At 46.9% G+C, this 24928-nt stretch overlaps 2 protein-coding genes across 2 annotated transcripts in view; one reads left to right on the forward strand and one right to left on the reverse strand.

The window, feature by feature from the left end:
• Nucleotides 1-24928, reverse strand: part of SYN3 (synapsin III) — a 460653-nt gene that overhangs the window by 226365 nt on the left and 209360 nt on the right. The window lies entirely within an intron of this gene.
• The window catches only part of TIMP3 (TIMP metallopeptidase inhibitor 3), a 57099-nt gene continuing 43094 nt past the window's right edge, over nucleotides 10924-24928 (forward strand). Inside the window, exon 1 of the mRNA XM_082851138.1 lies at nucleotides 10924-11300. Coding sequence (XP_082707264.1) covers nucleotides 11180-11300 — 121 coding nt within the window. The 5' untranslated portion in view covers nucleotides 10924-11179. The remainder of the gene's footprint in view (nucleotides 11301-24928) is intronic.

A 24928-nucleotide genomic window follows, 5' to 3' on the forward strand; every position in this document is an offset into this window, starting at 1 on the left:
CATCGTGGCCAATTTTAAGTTACCAGTGTGATGTCACAGAATGCAGAGTTGGGAAGACTATTTCTGCCATACAGATTCAATAGCTGGAAATAACCTCAAGAGCATAGATTAGGGTATAACATAATAAAATAATGAAGTGATGAGTTTTAAGTATTCATTACCTGTGTTTTTAATATAATTTGATTGTAAGTTTATATAATTACATATTTAATAATAGCCGTGTTTAACAGCTGACTGGGAAAATTCCAGAAAATTTAACCATCAGCTCTCATAAGCCAGGGTGAGGCAGCTCCAACACACCACTGGGGGCTCCAGAACCTCACTTTTCACCCCTCTAGACAAGTAAGAGGTAGTCAGGTAAGAGGAGGAAAGGCACTACAGGCCAAGGGAACAGCATGAACAAAGACTTAAAACATGGAAGTAAGAGAATAGACAACAATGACATTTAGTGTTTGCAAAATGTTTTCAACCCATCACTGGAGTGCAGAGAGGTGGTAAGGAGCACAGAACTGGACGCTGAACTTCCAATTCTGGTTCCACGACTTATTAACTGTGTGATCTCGACCAAATTACTGAACCCCTCTATGCCTCAACTTTCTTTTCTATAAAATGGGTATGATAATAACAGCCCCTACATCTTAGAGTTTTGAGAATTAAATACATTTGTACCTGTAAAGTACAAAAACAGGACCTGGTACATAATAAATCCTCAGTCAATGTCAGTTATTTATTATTTGATCCTTAAAACTACCTCTGTTAATTAAATGTTTGTCCTCACTTTATGGAGAGTAAATATAAGTTTAGAGAGAAACTCAGTAGATGGAGGAGATGGGACTTGAATAAGTGTTCTGATTCTAGCTTCTGTGCTCATCCCAAGGTGGAAATCACCTTGACCCCATGAATATTATTCTTCAGTAGAGCCTGCTGATGTACTCTCTGCCCTACTAAGTGTCCTTCTGATAGGGACCATAGCTGATTCATGTTCCTACACACCTTGATTGATGGGTGCAAGGCATTCTGGGAAGGAAGACCCACCCAGCGACAGACATTGGGCATTGGCCCCTTGTATCCTTGCTATTTTCTGCGTGTTCACCTTCACCCTGAAGAGGCAGGCTGGAAGGGTGGTTAAGAGCATGGACTCTTGGGCCAGACTGCTCTGGATTTAAATCCCAGCACTGCAGCATCCTGCCCATGTAATCCTGAGCAAGTTACATAATCTCTCTGTACCTTTGTTTCTATACCTGAAGAAAAAAGGGATGGCGAGGATAATCTCGTCTACCTCACAGCTTTCATTATAAAATTAGTATGAATTAATATACACAAACTGCCTAGAAGAACACCCTGCACTCAGTAGGCACTCTGTAAGAATTAGCTATTACTATCAAGTTTTGGTTTCCTTTGCTGCCTCCTTCCCCCCATCCCTTCTTTGGGTATTATGTACATGGTCAAAGAGGATAGGATATGGGAATATGCTCTTCCTTCATAAACATAGATTGATAGACAATAGGCTACTTGATGGCAGGGGTCTCATTCTTCTCTGTAGCTGTAGGGCCACACTCTGGTCCATACAGGTTCTCAGTGAGAATTTACTATGTGTCAGGACTGTACCAGTGCCTTATTCACTATACCTTGTTTGATCCTCATGAAGATCCTATGAATTTCTCTTCCATTAGATATCTGAGGCTCAGAGAGGTTAAGGAACTTGTTCAATGTCACAGTGAAAAAGCGAAGAAGGATCAAAACTCAGGTTTATTGACATCACAAGCCTTGGTCCCTAACCCCCTTGTCAGTCTGCCTTCCAGAATATTCCATTGGGAAGTTTTGAGAGATCATAAAATCTAAACCCCTGGTTTTACATTTAAAGAAAGGGGGTTTATTGATTTACTCATGGTCACTCAGCTATTGTGTGTGGCAGAACTGAGACAAAAACTTGGTATATTTCCTCAATCGTATGCTTAAAATTTCAGGAGGAAATGAAGCCATATTCAAAAGCTGTTAAAAAATACTGATCACTATTCCATCAGTTTGCCTCTAGATTCTGGGCCCTTTTCTGGTCATACAAATGTAATTTTCTGGTGGCATCTGTTCACATTCAGAGTAATGAAGGACCTAACCTTACCCCCAAATATTGCCTGCCCTATAATTTCTCCTGCCTTTTCTCCACTGCAAATCAGGTCAAACAAGAGATGATGCATTTCACTTGCCTGCTAATAAAAGCTCCCTCACTGGCCCTCCTTGTGGAGGTACCATGTCTCCTTCTGCTTGGTTGCATCATACAGTGATCAAGAGCTCTGAGTACTCAGTGGGAACCCAAAAGATGAAGAGGAAGTCACCAGCACTTCATGAACCTATGGGTACAGTGACTTTGCAGTCTCCAGAAGGACTGCTGGTTTGGAAAGAGACCTCTAGGTCTGAATCACAGCTCTGCCACTCCTTCCTTGTAAGAAATTTAATTTTTGAGCCTCTGTTTTCTTGGCTGTAAAATGGGCATAAAATAATATCTCCTTTTTAGGGTCGCGAGGATTGGAGCAAACACTGTATTGAAAGTGCCTGTACATAGCAGGTACTCCACTAATGCAAGTTCCCTTTCCTTTCTCTTGTCTTAGAAATCTCTTCAGCTTATCATCCCAAGGTTGATGAATGTTACAGGACAGGAAAATAATTATTTATTAATTAATCTCATCTAATTCTAATCTAATACTAATCTAATTCTCATGGGCCCAGCACTGAATTAGAGGAGTCTGGAGTGATGGGAAGATGATGAGATACTAAGGGGTCTAATTTCTTGTCTCGCCTTTGCCAGTAATCCTGTGTGACCATAAAGAAGCCCACATCTCTGGACCTTTTCCTATATCAGTAAAATGAGGGGGTTGGATTTGATGACCCACAGTTCTCTCCCACCTCTGGCTCTCTATCTCACCATAATACGGGTTTCCAAATACCTCCCCATTTCCTGGTAGAGTGGCCCAACATCTCATGGCACACTTGACCCTCCTGTTATAGTTCACACCACTCACTATTGTTTTCACATCTTTCTCTCCCACTAGACTGGGAACTCCTTGAGGGTAGGTCTGTGCCTTGTTCACTGTTAGACCCTCAGTGCTTATTGTGTACTAGTGGACAACCAGTCAATGTCTAAGGAAATTGGAAGGAAGGAGGGCAGGAAGGAGGGAACCCTGTACTTTCTCTCCAGAGCTGATGAACACACTGTGACATGCAAGCTGTGATGCAAATAGAGACTGTCAGTGGAGCAATGGAAAGAAGGCTTTCTGTCTTCTGAACACTGAAGCTATAAATTCACACACCATGCACGCGCTTAGCCATCTGTGGTAGTAAATCAAGATACGGTAAGGGGAGAGTTCAAAACCCAAAACCCAAACTTGTTGACCTGAGGGTCATTATTGGAAGGTGACTGTAATCTAAAATATAGAAACCAAATGGATCATGATATTCCTGGCGCAGAAAAAGTCTGGGCAAAAGAAGGGAGGAGTGGCAAGTTTGGAGCAGAAAAATAGAAAGACCAAAGGGGTTAAAGTCGGCAATATGTGTCTGGTCTTGTCACTGACCAGGGAGAGGGACTCTTGCCAGCAGGTGTGGGCATTGTCGTGCCCTTGGCCAAGGACTCCCCTCAGCAAGAAGGGGAATTCCACAGTGTCTCAGCTGAAATAAACTTGTGACCTCATTCCCTGTGTTCAGACTCCATACACACCAAAGCAACTTTCTGATGAGAAACTAGCTTCATACGAAGCTCTCTATGATTATCAGGAAAACTATGAGGGTCGTGTTGACATGACATGACATGACAATTAAATCTCTCATTGGAACCAAAGACAATGGAATTTGCTGGTCTCTTTTGAATCTTAGTGTCCCTGGGACTGATTAATTCTGGGAGCTGAATCTAGTTGACTTTCTGGACCCAAGAAGCTGGACTCCAGAAACTCTATTATGGTGAATTTGTGAAGCTTATACACTGACTGTCCCTCCCCCTATTTTCTCTGCCATTCATTGGTTAGTGTATTCTCTCAGTATTTGGTAAGTGCCTACGATATGCAGACGCTGAGCTAGAGACTGAAAACGCCCCTGTATTTGCTTGCTGTCTAAGGGAGAGAAAGACGTATTAACCACTAGGGGCAACAGAGTGTGGGAGGCACCGTGGAAATCTGGGGGATACTGTGTGGGTGGGAGGGGAGTGAGGAAGGAGAGACCTCGGGGGAGTCGTCAGCTCCGCTGAGGCAGAGAGAGGGTCAGGAAAACATCCATGAGCTGATTCAAGTTGAATCTGGAAAGATAAAGATCCTGACAGATGAGGGTCAGGGACATAAAGATGGAAGGTGGATTCCAGGCAAAAAGTGCAGTGTGAACAAGCCTCAGAGGCAGGAAACTGATAGCCAGAACCTAAAAGGTTGGAAGATGGGAACGAGGGCATAGGTTGGAAGAGATAAGCAAGGACAGGACATGCTGTTGTGTGACTACAGCGGTAGCAATCCCACTGTATTCTGCTCGAATGGCCCCCCTCTGTGGGGCCCTGAGAAGAGCCAGATCACAGAGAGCCTTGTATGCTTTGCTTTGGAGTCTAAGACTGTTCAGAAAGCCATGGAGAACAAATGAATCATTTTTAAGCAAAGGACAGCATGATTTCAGACTTATATTTGAAAAACTTTACACCAGCAGCAGTGCAAAAGTTGAATTTGATAGAGAAAGACTCTGGGCAGAGTGAGCAATTATGTGCCTATTGAAATAGTCGGGAAAGACTACCCGGGCCTGATCCAAGGCAGACATGGTGGGAACAGGGAGAAAGGAATGGTCAGAAGAGGTGTGTGGAGTGAAATTCTACTGGACTTGGTGAATGATGGTGCCAGTGGCGGGGATGGGTAACACCAGAGAGAGCTGAGAGGAAAAGACAATGAGTTTGGACCCTTAGGGACTGAGGAGGCCATGGGCCCTCCAGGTGAAACTGTCCAGGGGGAAGCTGGATCTAGACAAGAGCTCAGAGGGATACTGCTGCTTACAGTGTCCACTCTAGGGCACAGAGCAGAGTGGTAGGTGGATCCAGGGGAGAGGGTGGGATTAGCCAGGGAGAGTGTGGAGGCTAGGAGGGAAGGGAAGGGGAAGGAAGGAAAAGGAAAGGAAGGGAAGGGATGAGAAGGGAGCCAAGGACCGAAAATTTGGAAACACCTACATTTTAGTGGCAGGAAGAGCCTAAAGAGCCTGCCAAGAAGACTGAGAAGGTACCGTTGGAGGCAGAAAGCAAAAACCCAGAGAGACTGGAGTCTCAGCAGCCGAGTTTAGAGAAGGATGTGATCGACACCATCACCTGCTCTCTGGGCATCCCCATTGCACAGGATAAGTCAATTTCAATTCCAGCAGGTTCAAGCGAAGAGAGCTCAAGCACCTTGGCAGAAGCAGGATCTGCAGCCCAGTCTGACAGCAGAGCAACCCTATGTCTGTCTGTCCACCCCATTCCCTCCAAAGCCACACAGCACCAGGCAGAGACGCTCATGTGTGTCTTCTGTGCAAAGCTGAGCATGCAACCTTCAAAGAAACCACAAAGGAGCTACTCATTTTTAAAGGAAAAAAAACACGAACTCCATGGGCATAAGGAAGACAATAAGACAGGGTCGAGGAGGAGAAGTTCTGCCTCTACTGCATATTACCCTTCACAGAAATAATCGACCAACTGAGCACACAGTCACTTTAAAAAAAAAGAGCAAGTGCTGGAATATTAGCTCTGTTTCCCATCTCCCACCACCCCAGAAAGCGGGGCACAAAATGTCTCCACCGTGCACATGTGTTTTCTGGCTTAAAATCTCTGGGAGTAGTTCTCTGTGGAAAGAAATGCGAAAACCCCAGGATTCAGGTGAATTCAGCCAGAGACTCACACTAAGGGGTCTTCACTCCCTGGCAGGGCTGGGGGAGAGCTGGGGCAAGAGACGCCCTGCAATTTTACTGCCATGAAATTGGCTCCAGATGGAAGAGAGGAAAGGTGTTTACTCCCTGCTGGTGCCAGACACAGAGAGAACCTGAAGTACCTACCACCTTAGGTCCGTAATTCCCCAGTGCTGGGCAGCAACCCTGCTGAGGGTCTGGCCAGGGCTCATGGTGATGGGTGGACCAGGGCTGTCTGTTGCTTGGAAAAGGCTATTTTGAATGTAATGACTTTCAGATGGACTGTGGGTTTGGGGAAAGCCACTGAGGCTGGGGTCTGGAAGAGAAGGGGCGGGAAAGAAAAGAGGTGTTTCCCTACACCGCAGCAGAAATGTCTCACATCTTGTCAGTACCTTCACTAGGTTTAATTTCCAGAGGCCAGCTCTGCCCTGGAAGGGTAGGACCGTGGCATCCTCTGTTGTGTTCCCAGATCTCCCCAATCCCCACAAACCTATGATTCACAAGTATGTAGCTTCCTGAGAGCACAGCTCCCCTTGGGTTGACATGTGGCCAGCCTGGGGGTGGAGAAGCTGGGCAGCTGAGGACCCAGGCGGGATGCTGACTGAGAGCTTTGTGGCCACTGCAGATGGGAGGGGTTAGCTTCACCCACTCAAAGGCACCCACACCCCACTGACTAGCATGGAATTGTGCTTCTCCCACCTTCTCAGTGAGACTGGCTGAGGATGCAGGCTGAGGGAATGGGTGTTCTCTGGCTTACAGTGCCCCCTAGCACTGGCCAGAGGGATAGGGCTCTGTGAGCTCTCCAAGGAGCTACCACCTGCCTATCTGAATACTGGAAAGGGGCCAGTGGGGCCAAATCAATTCCATTCATTCAACCGATACTTACTGACTTTTTTGTTACCAACACTCGATCTTTATTACTAACACTGTCTTCAAAGGGCTTACAATCCAGGAAGGTAAACAATCACTTTATAATCAGACAAGTGGTGTGAAAGAAAGAAGCACAGGATAACATGGAAGGGGGTTGACAAAGACTGGGGATGGGAATCGTAGAAGGCTTTCTGGAGGAGGTGACATTTAAGCTGTGGTCTTAAGGCAGTAGAGAAGTTCAATGAATTTTGGAAATAAGGTATGGAGATAACAAAAGGCATATTTCCTGACCTTTTAGTGCTTATGACCCAAGAGGCAAAAAGACAGATAAACAAGTAATTACAGTGGGGCTCTATCAGGGACAAGACCCTCAATCTCTCCTATGCCTTTGCCATCACAATCTTTGTTTTCAGCCTGAGTCTTGGAGGAGAGAGCAGAAAGCAGAATAGAAACTCATTGTTGATTGACAGATTGATGGACATGCTTCAGTCTTGGTCAGGTTTGATTTGTCTCATACCTGTTGAAATGGCAAGATCTATCTTCCCTTCAGAGACATTCACCTTGCGCTTGAGACTTTTCCATGGATTCTGAGACTTTCCAGCCAGGGGGGATCTTGGAGATCACTGAGTTACATCTTTCATCCAACAAACAGGAAACCTGAGTCCAGACAGGTGAGGTGACTTGCCCACACACACAACTGCTCTGCAGCAACCTTTGGAACAAATCTCAGGTCTTCTGCTTTTTTTTTTTCTTTCACCCCAGTCTCTTTTTGTCCCCCAGAAAGAAAATTTTCATGTGTCTCTTTGCAGCAATATGTTTGAAATGTTTTCACAAGGTATTAGATAATTTAGAAAGGGAAAAGTAAACACAAAAGAGATAAACCTCTGAGGAGTACAGAGCTGTATTCATTATGATTGGCTCAGAGGTGATTATTATCATAACAGAGAACGATTTAGTCAGTGCAGGCAGAATTCTCTACTTCTTAGGCACTGTGCAAAGGGACTCCGAAACTCATCTATAGATCTGAAATGCAGATTCAGGACTGAGAGTGGCTGCAGAAGAGTATAAACGTTAGGTCACGTGCTGCAGCTGGGGGGGGGGGGGACTGAGGCCCATGAGTGGGTGGGAGAGAGCCCAGGTAAGGAATCAGGCAGCCGCAGCAAAATCTTGGCTCTGCCACGAGCAAACCGTGAGACTCTGGGCAAATTCCTTCCCCTGGCTGAACCTTATTTTCCCCAACTATAAAATGAGGATGGGTAGTCTCTGAGGTCATTTTTCAGGACCTCTAATATAAGAGACTTCCATAGATTCTAGCATCCTGGAACTCGAAAGGAAGGGGGGTGGACAAGACAGATTTAGAAATTTCTTCAGTTCTTCTGGGGTTTATAAATCTATCATTGTCCTTAGCTGTCAAGAGAAAGTGGGGAGCCGATATCTTCATTCTTATCATTAGCCCCAGGCTCACTCCATCTAGCTTCTGAAGTGGCCTTGAAAAAGCAATTCTTACATATTATAGGTCCATGGACACCATGACATCCAGATTGATGGCTGTGAGGTCTGCTTGCTGGAGGGCCTGACCCCAGCGGTAAGGCTCCCCTCTACAAGGATTCACGAAGCTTGCTTTCTCTTTTCCTCAACGTGAGGACTGAGCTGACCTCACATGGATGGGCAAAGGAAGTCCCCTCAGGTTAGACATTAGGGAGAATTTCCCAACTGAAAGGGAAGCTGAACTCCAAAGACACTGGCCCAGCTTAGGATAGGGAGAGAGAGGAAATAAACCAAAAGGCAATTTTATTACCTTTCAGCTTGGAAAACAATCTGTTTGCTCTCACACTTACATAATTAAGGAGCTGCCATAATCAAAAGCTTCAGATGTTTTCTATACAGAACCTGCTGCTTGAAGTTCAGCAAAAGTTATTTCTGATACTCATATTCTCGGCAAGCCTTCCCTTGGAAAAACTACTGGTAATTTGGACAAAACATTAAAGTGAGAAGAAAAGAGAGAAGAGAAGACCTCTACACGTAAGATGCTTATCCAAAGTGGATTTGGTCTGGAAAGGCTTATAAAACCTTCCACATGACTGGCACCGTGCAGGGATAAACGAAACTCTAAAATCCGACCAAGTATGCCCTCATTCAACCTGGATCCTTGGAGTGGCATACAGAGCATCCACTGCTCAAGACTCAATGGGTTGCTGGCCACACCCATATCCATATCTCCAGGGACCCAATTTTGCACTCTGAGGGCTAAAAAGCAGTGTGGCCAAATATCTCAGGCCCCCAAGTCTTTCTAGTGTGGTTGGGGAAATAGTACAACTAGATCCCACGAAACAAGGAGCAAAGTTCTAAAGTAAACACCGAGAGAAGGAAAGCTCTCTCTAGGTCGGGCTATAGTTAGTTAAGGTGGGAAGGGTCTTAAAAGTTGGGAAGGGGACAAGACAGAAAAATGTGGAAACTAGATTCCCTTCCTTATAGCTAAAATTTTTAAGAGGAAAAAAGGAGCTTAAAAAATGTTCTTGGAAATACCATTTCCAGTGAAATTTTCTGATTCTCCCATTCCAATGTCACTTCTCTGAGGTGTAAACAGAGGAGTTTCTGAGAAAGAGGTTGAACTTGCATTTCTGAGCAGTACTTCCTAGTCCTTATTTTGTTCCAAACTTCTAGCATTTCTATTGCCAAATCATTTAAGTCTCTTTCCAAATGGGATGAGTTGGGAGCGAAAGTGAGAGCGACCCAAGAATAGAACGATAGAAGGCTCCAGCTGCAAAAGGGCATTTGCACAGTTAAAGCAAACTGCTGCTAAAGTCCAAGAAAATAAAAGCCTCTCTTAAGGTGGGAATGAGTGAACTGAGTTCCTGGCTGGTTGCCAAGTAATGTCACTTTTCTGTGCCAGTTTCCTCATCTGGAAAGTGTGTATAATACTTCGTGTTTTTCCTATCTAAAAGGATTACTGTGAGATGTAATGAGGTGAGATATGGAAAATATAAGGCAGAATCAAGATGTTACTGAATAATAAGAATAGTCACAGTATTAGTTATTAGCAGTTATCTATTATAGCTCATAGTCTCAGATCCTGGATAGTTCTCCAGGATCCGGTTTTATCCCAGTTTTGGATCAGTTCACCCTCAAGTTCCTTGCTGAAGGATGGAGACCTGTCTGCCCTAGGTGGAGTTACCATTTCCGCCCGCCCTTTCTACTTATTGTTTTTCAAATAGGCTCAGGGACTTCGCACTTGCTGTTCTCTCCTTCCAGACTGACACATGGCTGAGGCTTCTTGTTCACATCTCAGCCAGGATGTCACCTCCTCAGACAGACTTTTCCTTACTATCCCATAGACAGCAGCACCCTCCCCAGTCATTTCTAACCCATTACTCTGTTTTGTTTTCTTCATGGCACTATTACCTTAGAAAATCACCCTATGTACTCATGTATTTACTGATGCATTGCCTTCAAGTTCCAAGGGAGCAAAGAGTTTGTTTTGCTCATCCCAGCATCCAGAACAGTGTTTGTTGAATGACTTCACAAGTTACTCTGCCTGAGCCCAGGAAACAACTTTTTATTACAGCCAGCTCCAAAAGGCAGATGGCTTCCTCGTGGACAGGAAAGTCAGGGGAGGCGACAAGGGGTGGGAGTGTACGGGGGATGGTCATCAACCTGCTTCTTTCCCTTCTGACCCTGCTCTCTCCAGAGAAGGTAGAGAGTTAGCCTTTGCCTATCCTTTCCACCAGGCGCAGTCAAGGCCTCCGGGACAGGGCCACCTCTGACCTGCCAAGGGGTTGGTGGTAGTTGATTCCGGTTTGGGTCAGAGGCGTCCAGAGGGCGGGGTGGGCGTGTGGCTAGGGTGCAGGCGGGAAGGGCACGGGGGCGCCGCTCGGAGGGCCCCTCTGCCAGTGCGTCTCGGAGGCGCGTCCAGCCCACCCACTCGCGTGCCCACAGCTGCATTATTCCCTATAAGGATCTGAACGGTACGGGCGGCCCCGCCCCGTCGCCCCGCGCCCCCGGCCCCGCCCCTTTTTTGGAGGGCCGATGAGGTAATGCGGCTCTGCCATTGGTCCGAGACGGCGGGCCTCGCGCGCCCGAGAGGGGGTGCCCGGGGGACCCGCGCTATATCACTCGGCCGCCGGGCTACCGCGTAGAGCAGGCAGTGGGCGGACGCTCGGACAGCTTCTCCTCCTCCTGCTCCTCCGGCTCCTGCTCCAGCTCCCGCTGCTTCGCCCGGAGAGATTGCCCACCCGCCCAGTCGTGCGCCAGCGCCGAGGCAGCCTCGCCGCACCCCATCCCGTCCCGCTGGGCACTCGGAGGGCGGCGCGCCCGAAGCCAAAGTTGCCCCGCAAGGGAGGGCGGGTGAGCTCAGGCTGCGGCGACCCCGCCGGCGGCGCGCAAGGCAACTTTGGAGAGGCCAGCAGCGGCAGCGGCAGCGGCAATGACTCCCTGGCTCGGGCTCGTCGTGCTCCTGGGCAGCTGGAGTCTGGGGGACTGGGGCGCCGAGGCGTGCACATGCTCGCCCAGCCACCCCCAGGACGCCTTCTGCAACTCTGACATCGGTAAGCGCTCCCGGTGTCCCCGCCAGAGCCCCCGCGGTGCCAGCTCGCGCGCTGCAGCCCGGACTTGGGCGCTGCTCCGGGTGGCATGGCGAGCCCCGCTCCTTTTCTCGGCCTGGGCTTGTGACGAGGTGGGGATACTCAGGTTCCTGGGGCAGGGGTTCTGGCATGACCGACGGGGGAGATGCCCTGCAGAGAAACCCACAGAGGCTGCGTGAACCCCTTGCAGCCATGCTCTTTTAGGGCGTGAGGTCCTTACCGGTCCTTTTGACATCTGGAAATTTTCCCTTTTCACTCTCACAGGACAGGCTGAGGGAGAAAGGTGGGGAGAGTGTTTCTAAAACTTTGAATGCCAACTAAAGTGCTGGGATGATGAATAGTTAAAAAAAGAAAGAAAGAAAGTTGCCAGCCATGTGCAGGGAAAGTTGCAGGAGAGAGAAACTTGAAGTTTTCTGAGTTTTCACCATCTCCCCACTAACTTCATTCTTTTCACTGAGACCTAACCCCGCCTCACACTCCCTAGGCAAGTGCTAACTGAGCTTCTTGGACTGCCAAGTTTGGGTGGATTTAAGGGGAAAAATGAGAAGAAAGCGGTGGGGTTGACCCTCCCCGGAGGAACTGTATTTGAGAGTGTTGATAGCAAGCAGGAGGTGGCGTGTGTGAGGGATCACTTATCACATAGCTGTGAGAATTCACAGGAAGGCTATTTCTTTTCCTTGAATGTGTGTGGGGAGGGGGAGACTGAGCAGTGGAAAACAGATTTGTCACCAAAAGAAAAAAGATGCCAAGGGTCACATCATGGTGACTATTCCAAATCGGACTTAGTGTCTTGATTAGAGACTCAGTAAGAAGTAGAACCGTATCAACGGCCTTGAGAGTGTGCCCTTGGGAGAACTTGTTTGGGAGTGTTCGGGACACTTGTGCATGGTTGGCTAGAGGTGGAATAGCAGCTGGAAAACATCTCTCGTCTCCTTTCCAGCTCATAAGGCATGCAAGTCCAGTGGCCCTTGTTCTGTGTGTGTGTGTGTATGTGTGTGTGTGTGTGTGTGTACACAGGCTGGGGGGTGCGGTAGGACACAGTCTAGCCACCCTCTGCCTGTGCAGATTCAGAGGTGAAGAATGGAGCGTGTGTGTTTTAAGGACAGTCATAAAGGGGAAAGAAATTTTCCACTGGGTCCTGGTGTGGGCCTCCACAAATGTGCTTGCAGGGGAGGAGGGCGGGGAGGCAGGGGCCTGGCGGGGAGAGGCGCCGCTGGTGGGCCTGGCGGGCCTAGGAGAAGCAAGGGAGGTAGCTGTGCTGAGCAGGTCAGTCCAGTCGGCAGGCACGGGCGTTTGTGTGGCCTGGGGTCACTCGTGTTAGTGGTTTCCTGGGGCCTGTGTTGTGCACCTTTCCCTCTCCCTGGGGAACCTGACTGGCCCCTGGGTTTGTGGATTGCCTGGAAGGATTCTCTGGGGCTGCCTGAGGGCTGGAAGCTTTTCTTTCTCCTCCTCTGACAGCCCTCACCCCGTGGGTGTCACTCCCGCCTGAGTAACGCTGGGAGCTGCTGGTGGTGGCAGCGGGCTCTGGTCTTGCTCAGGGAAGAGCACATAGTTGGGGCCCGGAGCCAGCTGGAGTCAGGGCGTCGTCCCCACTTGACAATGGCTTGGGTGTGTTCCCTTGGATTTTGGTGTGTGGGGAGAGGGAGACCTCATGCCTCCCCCTTGCTCTTGGCTTTTGGGTTTCCACCCTGGAAGTTTACCAGGGAAGAGAGGAAACAGGAGCAAGGGGACCGCTTCCAGGGGGGCCACTGCCTGACTCTGTTCACTGCTTAGGTTTCCTGCTGTGTGTCTGGGCTAATACAGAAAGTTTCTTGTAATTTCTCTGGATTTATTTAAGAAATCCTCCCACATCCCCCTCCTCAGTAGACCGCCCAGAGAAAAGCAAAGTTACCAGGAAGTACCCAAAGACAAGAACATTATGGTAGCAAAAATAAAAAAGAAACAAAAAAACTTCGATACTGCTGGCACCGATCCAAAACTGTTCTGCCTCAGTTTGGTGCACTGCACTAGTGGCAGGGATGAGATAATGCTTTTAAAAATGGGAGGTGTGGATGTGGGCTGCCGGCTTGTTGACCTCTGCTGCCTTACAGTCCCCTGCTGGCGTCCAGTAGGTGGCTCCCAGTATTCCTAGCTCACAGCCCTTCTCGTTTCCAGTCTGTCTGGGTTGATGTCGGCCTGTTCTCTCCCTGAAGGAAATGTGTAGACGTTTCCATTCCCCTTGACCCCTACGACCCCACCAATCAATACTGTAGTCCATGAAAAATGCTTACGCCAGCCCACCAGCTTCCTCTTCCAGGACCTTCCTGGCTCTTTTCTCTTCGTGGCCGGGTGCCATGTTGCTGGGTGAAGGCCCTCTCTAAGGAATCCCCTATGGCCTTCCCTCTCCTTTCTCCTCATCCACAGGTGTCTCTTTTTGCCTTTCTCCCCCAAAGCCCTGGGGATTGGCATTGCCTTCTGGATGAGGAGGAGTTAAAAGGTGTTGCTATGGCAACTCCAGGCCTTGCACCCTAGCGAAGTGTTTAGAAGAATAAACTACATGCGGGCTTATAAAACATACTGTGACAGAAAGAAAAGGACTTGGCAGCAGCTACGATGTCTGCAGCCCCCTCCCCACCAGTCGTTGCCCCTGAAACTCTTGACAAAACCTTGACTCTGGAGGAGGGAAGGGGGGGAACTAGGAATGAAGAAGGCAGTCTTGGCCTGCTTTCTGCTCCACAGCTCTGTCCAGCTAAGGAAGGGGTGGGCAGTGCCAAGAGCCTTCTGAAAATTGGGGTGTGTGTGCCTGTGCCTGCGTGCGTGTGTCTGTGTGGTTTCTGCAGGGGGCGGGAGCAGTAGAGAGAGAGAACTTTGCTTCAGAATGCCAAGCTCTCCTTTGCACAGAAGCATGGGGCTGTGCGATAGAGTGCTGGGGGCCTGCCCCCTGAGCCTGAGCCTGTTGGGAATTCGAGAGTGAGGCTCAGCTTGGGGGCCCGCTGCCAGCTCTGGAGGATGGTCTCTGGATGTCTCCGAATTGTTTTGACAGGGACCAGTGCCAGCAGATTCTTTTGGTATCAGATCTGAGGTTGTGGTTTTAGCAAAGAAGCCATTTTCAAAGAAGCCTGATCTATTCTCTCTCACTCACAAACACGCAATTACACTTTACACTGGGCTTTGTGACTTAAGGAAAATAAAAAGGATCAGACTTCAGAGAGGAGCCAGTCACTTAGGGAGCGGACCCAGGCTGTCGACATCTTAGTAACTCTGGAAAGAGGAGAGCTGCTGTTTGTAGAAGGAGGGAAGGGACATCTCGCAGACTCCCACTAGGTTCAAGCACTTCCCAGATCCCGTGTCTTTCATCAACCCAGCATCTTCAAGAGTAGGTATTACACCTATTTTTTTCAAAGGAAAACACTGAGTCTGAGAGGGACTGTGCTTGCTCAAGGTCACCCAGTTACTGTACGGTAAGGCTAAAGCCATTCTTAGTTACGCCATTCTTCCAAAACTTTTCAGCTTTCAATTACCCTTGATATTCTAAGGCAGACGACGCTTCCTAGGACCAGGATGAAATGGAGAGTTAACATCTGAAGAATGCCTTACTTATCTATTTGGGGAATTTTCCTTAGAAATATGAAGACAGCCAAAATGGCCAGAGGTTTTAGTTAAACATCATCTTATGGGACTGAGAACTAATTACCATCGTCCTCATCATATTAGGGTATAAATACAGAAAATTAAAGGAAAATTTCTAATGTTCTTTGGCTATTAGAACTGGAAGAGACCCTCAAAACCACCAAGACAAAGTAAAAAAAAGACTCGATTTGTCTCACTGAGGCCCAGGAAAAAGCAAAGCTAATGGGGACAAGAGATCTTGGCCTTCAATACTCTTACCCTTCCGGGTGGGGATGAATGGGGGCCTCCCAGGGTGAGGTGCCCAGTCTCTGCAGACTCCTAGTATGATGGGAGGAAAACCAGAGAGAGTCAGGAGACTGGGTGCTGGGCTGGCTGGAGAAGGTGCCCCTCCCACAGTTGTGTCCCTTTCACAGTCCCTGGATAGATAAGGCTAGAAAAGTGGCCACAAAAGTGGCTTGGGTGGAGGGACTTTTGTTTGTTTTGCAGGAACAGCAGGGACCATTCAGCTCCACTGCTGAATGGCACATTCCAAAAGGTTCATTAATTAAAAACAAAAACAACAACACAATTCTCCATTGCATTTAGCTTTTACCATTCCAGCCAGTATGGACAAGGAGGCCCTTTCTTCTAGCCTTTGTCATAGTCAACTCCTGGGTGGCCTGGAGAGGCAGTGTGCGGTGGTAGAAAGGCTGTGGCATGGGCAGAGCTGGGCTTAAATCCTTCCTCTGGGGCTGGTTGGCTGTATGCACTTAAGCATGTTACTGGGCATCTTTAAGCTTTAGTCTCTTCATTTATAAAAGGGGAATAATAATCTGTACGTCCTCGGACCTTTAATTTTTATCCACATTTTAAAAATTACAAGGATAGTATGGATACATTCTATGACTATGTGTGTGTGTATCTGTGTGTACATCGATATCCATCCATCTATCCATCCACCCATCATCCATCCACCCATATCTATCTATCTATCTATCTATCTATCTATCTATCTATCTATCTATCTATCATCTATCTAAAATCAGATAAGGGTGAATGAAGTCCTTTTTGATCACTTCCTCTAATTCTACTCACTTCCCTATGCATTTACATACATAGGTACTCATAGAAATTTTTTTTTTTTTTTGCGGTACGCGGGCCTCTCACTGTTGTGGCCTCTCCCGTTGTGGAGCACAGGCTCCGGATGCGCAGGCTCAGCGGCCATGGCTCACGGGCCCAGCCGCTCCGCGGCATGTGGGATCCTCCTGGACTGAGGCACGAACCCGTGTCCCCTGCAGCGGCAGGCGGACTCTCAACCACTGCGCCACCAGGGAAGCCCCTCATAGAAAATTTATAGTAGCTTTTTCCCTTGGAAACATGAGTGGTAGAACACTATAAATAGTGGAATACCAATATAGCATTCTACTGTTTTTCAATGAACAATGTATTAGGTTGTTCTCAGTTAATATACATATAGATCTACTACATTTTTTTAATGTATAGAATTCCATAGGGTTATACATTTTAAAAACTAATTATGGAGTGATTACTACGTGCCAGGCACCATTCTAAATAATTAACATGAATTAACTCATTTAATTCTCTCAAAAGTCATATGAGGCAGGTATGCTACTGTTGTCTCCATTTTACAGATGAGGAAATTGAGGCTTAGAAAAATTAGGTAACTTGTTCAAGGTTGCTGCAGAGCCTGTATTTAAACCCCTGCAGCCTGGCTCTAAAATATAATCAACTACTATACTATATATTACATTACATTATGTATCATATTATATATTGTTATATACTATTTTATTACTATAATAATATAATAGCCCTATAGGTATAGGTATATATTTATTTAGCCATTCCCCTACTGGTAGATATTTAGGTTTCTAACAGCTTTTCATCCTCACAAAGAGCACTACAGCAAGTAGTCATCGTACAATCCTCTTGTTCGTATGCATGGATATTTCTCTATGGCAAATATACAATTTGGAATTATTGGACATAAAGTATGTGTGAACAGTTCCTGACAATTTGCCGTCCAGAACGGCTGTGTAACACAGTTCTTTTCAGATATGCAACATGCAGAGATGGAGGAACTACTACAGCCCTGTGCTGGAGATACTTTCATGCTTCTTTCAAATGGGAAAACAATTTATGAATTTTATTGACTTTCTGAGTTTTTTTTTCCCTTTTTGCTTGTCCCTTTATCCCTTTGACAGGGAGCAATATTAAGGCTACTTAGACCAAGTTGATGGGAGTATTTTTGTAGGGAGAATGGGGCTTACTTACGTGCCAGGAAAGCCATGGCCTTTGACTTGTTGCAGTTTTGTATTAATTCATTTGCAAATGGTTTTATTTTTATTTTGCTCTAATACGAAGCAATGGGCCTTTCATTACACTAAGCTGCTTGACTTCAGGATTTGACATGAACCCAGGTTCGTGTTTTGAAGACATCTGTGCCGTGCACAGGGTCTTATTTGCTGGCTCAAAGATGTCCCCTAGTTGAATAGGCCTGGCCAGGCTCATGGTGGCAGCAAGGGGACTCATCCCTTTGTCCCCCTTCTCCCCTTGTCATTCAATTTGGATGGCGCTTGGATGAGAGTGGTGGGATGGCCATAGGATGGAGATGGACAGTGGAGAGGGGGCAGGGTGGGTCCTGGCCAAGAAAAGATGCTGGAGTCTCATCTTGATGGGAGCTAGAAGGGCTAGTTTAAGAGAGAATGTCACTGTTGTGATTAAAATCTTTCAGTGGACTCTTGGGATAAAGTGTCATAAAATGGCTGCAACAATGGCCAGTCTGGCCTCTGCCTACCTTTGTCATCATCACTGGCCCTTCTAGCTCCAGCTGTTCCCATTCTCTCTCTGGGTCTTGGCCCATGCCCTCCCCTCAATTTTGAATACCCCTTGCTTAACTTCTTATTCTCCGCATCTCACTTGGTCCCTTTTCCCTGCCCACTTCCTGGCACTGGTGCAGAATAATCACACCTTGACCAAATTTTAAACATGTCGAAAAACACCACCTTTAGGCAAACACAATTCTTCAGACCTGCTTGGGAAATTCCCAGAGAGGTTATTCTTGGGTTGACCTAAGGGCTGTGTACTACCCAGAGGGATGCATCTAACCCTCCTAAGAGAGGAGGCATCTGCTATGTTCTCTGCATTACTTGATAAGTCCAGCCCCACCTTCTGGACATAATACGCCACCACCCTCCCAAAGAAAAATCTCCTTTTTGGCATATCAGTAACCTACCAGGTGGAGACTGCCCACCCCAGCTGCCTGGTGAGGCCAGAGAGGTGAAATCACTCACCCAAGATCATACCACTAAGAAACAGATGAACCAGAACCTACATTTGCTTAGTCTACCTCCAAATCTGTGTCCAAATCAGTATAGACTAAGAGCTAGGACTCTTTGGATTTGAGAAGATGCTACTCCTTTTGTAACTTCCCCACCTTGGTTTTCTGATTCCCTGCTGTTGGGGTTCTCCTCCATATGCTTCTCTTTGATTTTCTTCCATAGCCAGCCTCTGCAGCCCCTGCCTCCCCTGCCACCCCCGGGTTTATTACAGTACAGCCCTAACAAAACCAAGCCTCGCACCCTATGTCGAATTCCTAACCAAGTACTCTTTCCACTTAATCAGCAGTTCACAGCCTTTTCAACACCACGGACTATTTTTATTAATTTTCCTTCAATGGATTTCATGTTTGGAAAATCACAACTTCATGTCTTGGGTGTTGATTATTTTTCCACTACAAAAACCAGTTAAACTATGTGTGTCACTGCTGACCATAGCCAGTCATTATTCTGATGTAATCAGCTAATGCAGTTAACTGCAGCCCAAAGCAAAGAAACTTGGTGTTTGCCTAAGCCTGGGAAGCATTCTCATGGGTTATTGGATGATGGCAGTGTATGATTTGGGCTGGTTCACTGAGGTGCTGAAAAGAGCTCACGGACCCCTTGTAGACTGCTGTTCTTCACCCTCTGGGAATGGCTCTTTTCTTTCACACCAGTTTGCCACCTCTCCTCCTGTGGGCAGGTCCACACATCTCCCACCCTTGCCGATTTCTAGGTTGCCCACAGCGCTGAGAACAGGGCTGGTGGAGGTGGGGGGTAGCCGATGTGTCCTGCTTGAGTTGCCTAGCCATTCAGAGGGGGTGACATGGGCTCCTCCTGTTGATCTGTTTTTCTGTGTTAATCTCTGACAGGCTGGAGCCGATGAGTACTGACTCTAGCTAAAGGAACTCACTAAATAGCGTTTGACAGGAGGTCACAAGGTGTCTATCCCAGCCGCAGTGGAACTAAGAGGCCTTTTTACTTGGTTGCTAAAAAACTAGTGTCTAGAGGAGGGGAGGGGGCAGGACAACTTTTCCTGATGCCTTTAGAAGCCATCTGCGAGGCTGGAGTGGTCCGGCTGCCACAGAAGTGACGGTCCATGCTGCCCAACACCCAGTTATGATTTATGTTCACGTGAAGCCTGTCACCTAATGGTGGCATCCACGGTGCAGGGAGTAGAGACCTTAAGTATTCCCAGGCCTGCAGCCACCTGCTTTTTGTGGGGGTGGGGAAGGGAAGGAAAGCGGAAAGGTTGGCTTCAGAGAGCCCAAGGGAAAGTCTAGCGGGTGGAAAAATAGAGTCCTTGGATGACAGAGGGTGGGGAGGGCGGGGAGAGGGGAAATCCAGAGCAGACCAGGTTCCATTCCGGAACCTGAGACTTTGAATATTAGTTGGCAGTTATTTATCCCCCCGCCCCGGCCATCTTTGAACCCTCTCAGAATGAGGGCGCCGGGCACCAGGTAGCTCAGTTGCCTGCAGAGAAGCACTGTTCATTCAGAAATCTCAGAGCTCTTGCAATCCCCAGGTGAGAGCGTGGGGAAGGTGAGCCTTGTAACCTGGGTCAGGCTTCATGAGGATGTGGTTTCGTGACGTGAAGGCTCATGGTGTTTGGCTAAGGTGCTTGCAGTTCATGAGTTAGGATGGATCTCCTTTTGATTTAGACCCGATCATCATGAATGGACTCATAGCCTTTGAGATTTGGAAACACAGTACCTATTGTGAGCTCTGCTGCTCACCTAGTGTGGTTAAGTTCTCTGGCCTCAGTTTCCTCATCGGCAAAATAGGGGGAATAATAGTATGTACCACACTGGGTTGGTGATTAAGTGAAAAAATTCAGGGAAAATGTTTAGTACAGAATCTGCCACATACCAAAAGCTCAACAGATGTTAGCTTTTAGTAGTAGTGTTGTTATATTATGTGGCAAAGGGGGCATTCTCACTTTATTACCGGTGAGGAAAATGGGGCTCTGAGAGGAGACAGGATGTTTTCCAGGGTCACATACAGAGAGCTACGTTTCAAAATCACAGCTTGAGACCCCCTCCCACCCAAGTCTAATGCTTTTCCACTTTGTCCCACTGCCTCCCACAGGACAGAAAAGTGAAGTTCCCGCTCTATATTTTCACGATTCTCCACATTTTAGAGTCTTAAGTCTACTTGATCTTATTTGATTATCACAACATTCCCACTGAGGAAAGCAGGACAGTGAGGGGTCATCGTTCCCGTTTAACAGAGGTGGACAGTGAGAATTAGTGTGGTTCAGGAGCTCGGCCACACAGCTGATACACGGAATTGGGATTGGAACCAACTTCTTTCAAGGCCAAGTCCTTCACTCTTTTCCAGGGTCAGGTGCCTCCCATCCCTCTTCAGACTGCTTCAGCACGTTTGCCTCTGGTAGTCACAGGGGGAAGATGCTGGGGTAGTCAATGGGAGGGCCTGGGAAATGGTGATATTGAACTTGAATATCAAGTCCATAGCCCCCTCCCCATCTAACCCAGGGTTGGGAGATGTGCAGTGTCCAGGAGTGAGCACTGGCTGGGAGTCAGGACACCTGGGGTCTAGCTCTAGGTCTCCTCCTGATTCTAGGATCACCTTGGTGACGTCAGCCTCCCTGGATTTCAGGCTCCCGTCTGTGACACAGCAGGACTGGCCTATGTGGTGTGTGTGCACTTGCTCCCCACCTGTATTTATGGTGACTGATATTTTCCTGAATGCCTACTATGTGTCAAGTATTTCTGGCTCTAAGTTCCTTTGGAAGGGGCTCTCCCTCTGAATAATCGAGCACCTAAATCCATCAGCAACACCTTTTAGGAGGTAAGTTCTTTAGAAATGTGGTCTATGAAGACAAGAGCTAGGATCTCTGTGGTTATGAAAGCAGATGAGGGCTTCGTCTGAACAAAACCGCTAATGAGCCGATGCACTTTATCAGATGACATATTTGACCACCAGACTTCCTGTTGAAGCAGAGCTGATGTGCCAAACACATAGCAAACTTGCAGACCTAACTGATGGATAGAATTAAAAATCAAGGTCACTTCAGTGTCTGTCATTGATCACTGGAGGGCTTGGTAAAAATTCTTTTGAACCCCATTAACACCACTACTGAAGCTGACAGAGAAGAGGTGGGACTGAGACTCAGTGCTCATGGGAACAAGGCCTTCCTGATCCATGGTCTACCGGAGCAGCCCCTTGCTCCAGAAAATTTGATTCACGGCTTGGCTCAAACATCCCTATCTGAGAAAACTCCCCTCATGGAAGACTGGCTCGTATAAAGACCTGTGATTAAGATGTGTGTCATCTGATGGAACCTTTGTTTAAACGGATGAGGAGGGGGTTTGGAAGACCCTGATCAAACATGTGCCCTATTGAGCAACTGCAGTGCACTCCCTTCTCCAACAATAGGACAGGGACCCCCAAAGATCTTGCGACTGTGGCTTCCTGATAGAAATACCCAGCAGAAGGACTGAGAGATGTGAGAGAACCCTAACAACATCCAGGTTGTTCTCTGGGATGCAGTTCTGAACAAATGGGTGTGGGTGTGGATTCCAGTTCATCCCTGATTGCTTCTCGTTTGGCGTGGGTTTCCTCAGCTCTCATCTAGGTCAGATCATAAACCAAATGCCTACAGAGGCCAGTCATTGGAAGCTGCATGTCTGCATGTTAAACATATTGAATTATTACTCACGTCTACCAAAAAACATGTTTCCCCACTCTCTTTTTTTCCCACTTTGGAGTAATGAATGGGTACTAAAAATTATTTCTTTATTATATGACAAACAACAAAACAGTGGGCAAATATGATGAAATTAGCGAATTATCTTTGGCTTTGGAATTGGGGGGAGTGATAGAGAATGGTGACGACTATAGAGAACCGAATAGTTCATGTCCCTTCAGAAGGGCACAGCTGCTGTCCAGCTCCAATCTATCAGAATGTGAGTCCAGTGCTGCCAGATTTCCAGTCTCTTAGGACAAGCTAGAAATCCAAGATTTTAACGTGAAATCTGATTTTTAAATGCTGGCACAATTAAAAAGAAACACACACACGTACACACGCGTGAGCCAAACAAAACATGTCCCTGGGCCAGCTGCAGCCCTATGGATCACCAACTTTGTGACCTTGAGTCCACATAATCTCTTGAATTTCCTTTGGGTTGTAGGATCTCTGAGTGAATAAGACCAACTGCTTTCTCAGGCAAAATGATGTACCTGTCCCCTGTGTCCCCAGAGAACACTGCTCATGCACTTGTTATCACACTTTCTGTGCTTTCTAAGGTGGTTAAGAGCACAGGTCCTAGAGTTAGACTGCCTGGTTCAAACCTTGGCTCCATTAATTGATAGCTTTATGATCCTGGACAAGTCAATCCTTCTCAGCCTCCTTTTGCTTATCTGTAAAATGGAGGATGCCATAATAGGACTCCTAGGCTCCTAGGGTGGTAGGAGAGTTCATTGAGATGATGGGAGTCACCGGCTTGGCCCACTGCCTGGCATGTAGTGAGAGCTTGATAAACACTAGCCATCATATTATTACCACTTGGTGCCTCCCCCTAGATGGTGAGCCAGCTGGAGTACAGGGAGTCACACACTACTCTCCATCCATTGCCCAGTGCATAGTAGGCATGCAATGAAAGTATCCTGAATGATGGGCTTCCCTGGTAGCTCAGTGGTTAAGAATCCACCTGCCAATGCAGGGGACACGGGTTCGAGCCCTGGTCCGGGACAATCCCACATGCCGTGGAGCAACTAAGCCCGTGCACCACAACTACTGAGCCTGCGCTCTAGAGCCCACGAGCCACAACTACTGAGCCTGTGCGCCACAACTACTGAAGCCCGCGCGCCTAGACCCATGCCCCGCAACAAGAGAAGCCACCACAATGAGAAGCCCGCGCACCGCAACGAAGAGCAGCCCCCTCTCGCCACAACTAGAGAACGCCCGTGCACAGCAATAAAGACCCAAAGCAGTCAAAAAAATAAATTAAAAAAAAAAAAGTATCTTGAATGAATGAGGGCATTCGAGGAAGAGAGCCTTCCAGCCTTTCCAGGCAATGGTGCACTTAGCTTGCGTGTGTGTCAAAGAGAGAGAGAGACAAAAGGAAAACCAATTTTGACATGCTGGGCACAACCAGCTCAATGAAAAAACGCTGTTCTAAGCTGCTAAGATAGCAGATAGTGTGCTAAACAGTGGCGGTTGTCTTGGGAAATACAACCGAAGCTATTGCCCATCCTTTTCCAAATAGAGAAGGGATGAGACGTCTGGGAAACCAAAGTGCAGATGTTGAACCTTGGGTGCTTACATCATGGGAGCTTTGGCAGCTTGACGGATTTTATTTATTCAGGGCCCCTTTAAGCCAGAGGAGATTCCTAGAGGCTCTTAAAATTTAATGCCCCACCTGGACAGTTAACATCTGTGTTTTATTTTGTTTAAAAAAGTTAACTACAAATAGTTCAAATTCCTTTGGTATTCCTGAGAGAAGAGTTTCTTACTGGGCAACGCACAAGCAGGGATGTGGAAAGGGTAAGGCTAGACCCGCACCTTCTGGGAGAAATAATACTGCGTGCCTCAAACGTGGGCCATGTATGTAATTTTAAATTTTCTTGTAGCCGCTTTTGAAAAAAGGAAAAAAAAACCCATGACGTTAATTTTAATACTGTTCTTAATCCGATATTCCAAAATATTATCTTTCCAACATGTCATCAATTTAAAACATTATTAATGGGGTTTCAATTTTTTAAGTTTTTGAAATCCAATATATATTTTACACTCATAGCACATCTCAGATTGGACTAGTCACATTTCAAGTGCTTAATATCCACCTGTGGTTAATGGCCACCTCATTAATAGGACAGTGCAAGTCAAGACAGGATATGTGAATGCAAGCCATCTTTTTTCTCTCCTTTTATTATGAGCTGTGCACAGAGATGTGGGGAAACTGGAGGTACACTGGGGCTACTGACTCAGCTTTGCTACAAGTGACTTTCAGGCCACAGGTCCCTGTGTTGTGATACTGTAGAAGCCATCTGACTCCTACTCTCACTTGACAAATGGGGAACTGAGATCCAGAAAGGTAGAGGAGGTTGGCATAAGAGATAGAGCTGGAAATAGAAAAACAGTACTATTTGATGATATCTAACATTTATTAAATCATTTTTATATTCTAAGACCTTTTCATGCATTATCTCCTTAAACTCTCATAACCACCCAATGAGAAGGCAGTGTTATTTCCGTTTTGCAGATGAAACGATCTCGGTTTAGAGGAATTAAATATTAAAGTGGCTAATATTTATTGACAGCTGTTCTAAGAACTTTATATACATATTATATTAATTCTACTATTTAATATAAACTTTCATATTAGGAATTATTATTATTATCATGATCACCATCATTCCACTTTACAGATGGGAAAACTGAGGCTGAGAGAGGCTACGTAACTTGCCTAAAATGCCGCTAGTATGGTGGGGTCAAGATTTGAGCCCAGCCTGCCTGACTCCAGAGTCTGAGCTCTTAATCACAACTTATGCCCAAGGTCACCCAGCCACACAATGGCACAGCTAGTATTTGAGTTGGGATGTCTGTTCCCTGGTTCATGGTCTTTCTTTACCATCGCACTGTACTGCCTGGATCACAACCCTGTTGATTCCTAGCACTTTCTGCCTCGCTCTGCTGCCCGT

This window comes from Leucopleurus acutus (assembly GCF_964270905.1).
Source record: "Leucopleurus acutus genome assembly, chromosome: 11".
NCBI classification, from domain to species: Eukaryota; Metazoa; Chordata; class Mammalia; order Artiodactyla; family Delphinidae; genus Leucopleurus; species Leucopleurus acutus.